This window comes from Fukomys damarensis, unplaced genomic scaffold (genome assembly GCF_012274545.1).
Source record: "Fukomys damarensis isolate Sample0158 unplaced genomic scaffold, DMR_v1.0_HiC HiC_scaffold_7, whole genome shotgun sequence".
Lineage (NCBI taxonomy): Eukaryota > Metazoa > Chordata > Mammalia > Rodentia > Bathyergidae > Fukomys > Fukomys damarensis.
The window spans coordinates 7,931,857-7,932,675 of record NW_022900919.1 but is presented as its reverse complement, the minus strand read 5'-3'; the positions used below and the strand labels follow the sequence as shown (position 1 = coordinate 7,932,675).

Sequence of the window (819 nt, the reverse complement as noted above, 5' to 3'; positions counted from 1 at the left end):
GGACGCCTCGGTGCGCATGGCGAGGGCCGCTACCTGTGCCCGGGTCCAGTCCCCAAACCAGCAGCAGCAGCAAGGGCAGCACCAAGGGAGGCAGTAGGGCGCCGTCACACATGGTACTCGGGACCAGCAGCCCCAGACCGCGGCGGCGGAGAAGGAGCGAGCGGAGCGGCGGCGCCAGCCTGAGTGAAGCCTGCAGCCTCTGGAAAAAGTAATTAGCGCTGCGGACAAACCCAACGTGGTCCACCCCTGAGCCCCGCCTCCCTCTCAGAAAGCCGGAGCTGATTGGACGCTCACGTGCCTCTTCCCCTCCTCCTCTTCTTCTATTGGCTAGGATGGGTGGACGCCAAAGTACGTAGTTAGGTTGTAAGCATTTTCTTACACGTGGTTTCTGGGCAGTAGCGAGGATCTGACACCAGGTGGCGTGCGGGAGCCGACTTGGACTGTGGCGTAAGGACAGGGGACCAGACTGTAGTTTGTCATTTTGGAAACTCTTTGAGTCTGTTGCTGAGCTTCCTGAAAATACAGGCCAGAAATCGTCCGGCCAACCAGATACATCCAAAAAAGCACATTCTTCCTGCAACTAAAGCACATTCTTCCTGCAACTAGTTTGTGGCGGCTGGAAAGACTCCCAGTACAGTTTCTGCACACCTGGGTTTGCACCTGGTGGTTTATCCTAGGTGTTTCTCCTAACCCTTCCCACCTGCTATGGTCTTTATCCTGGCAGAAGCCAGGGGGATCCCGCATGATCATTACCCTCTTACAGGCTGAGCAAATGAGGAAGGAGTTTGCTTAAATTAGCCAACAAGTCTCTGGCAGGGA

General features: G+C 56.2%; 1 protein-coding gene across 1 annotated transcript in view; it reads right to left on the bottom strand.

The window, feature by feature from the left end:
- The window catches only part of Adamts17 (ADAM metallopeptidase with thrombospondin type 1 motif 17), a 281,117-nt gene extending 280,881 nt beyond the window's left edge, over nucleotides 1-236 (bottom strand). The window contains exon 1 of the mRNA XM_010611091.3: nucleotides 5-236. Coding sequence (XP_010609393.1) covers nucleotides 5-112 — 108 coding nt within the window. The 5' untranslated portion in view covers nucleotides 113-236. The remainder of the gene's footprint in view (nucleotides 1-4) is intronic.
- Between the last annotated feature and the right edge of the window lie 583 nt (nucleotides 237-819).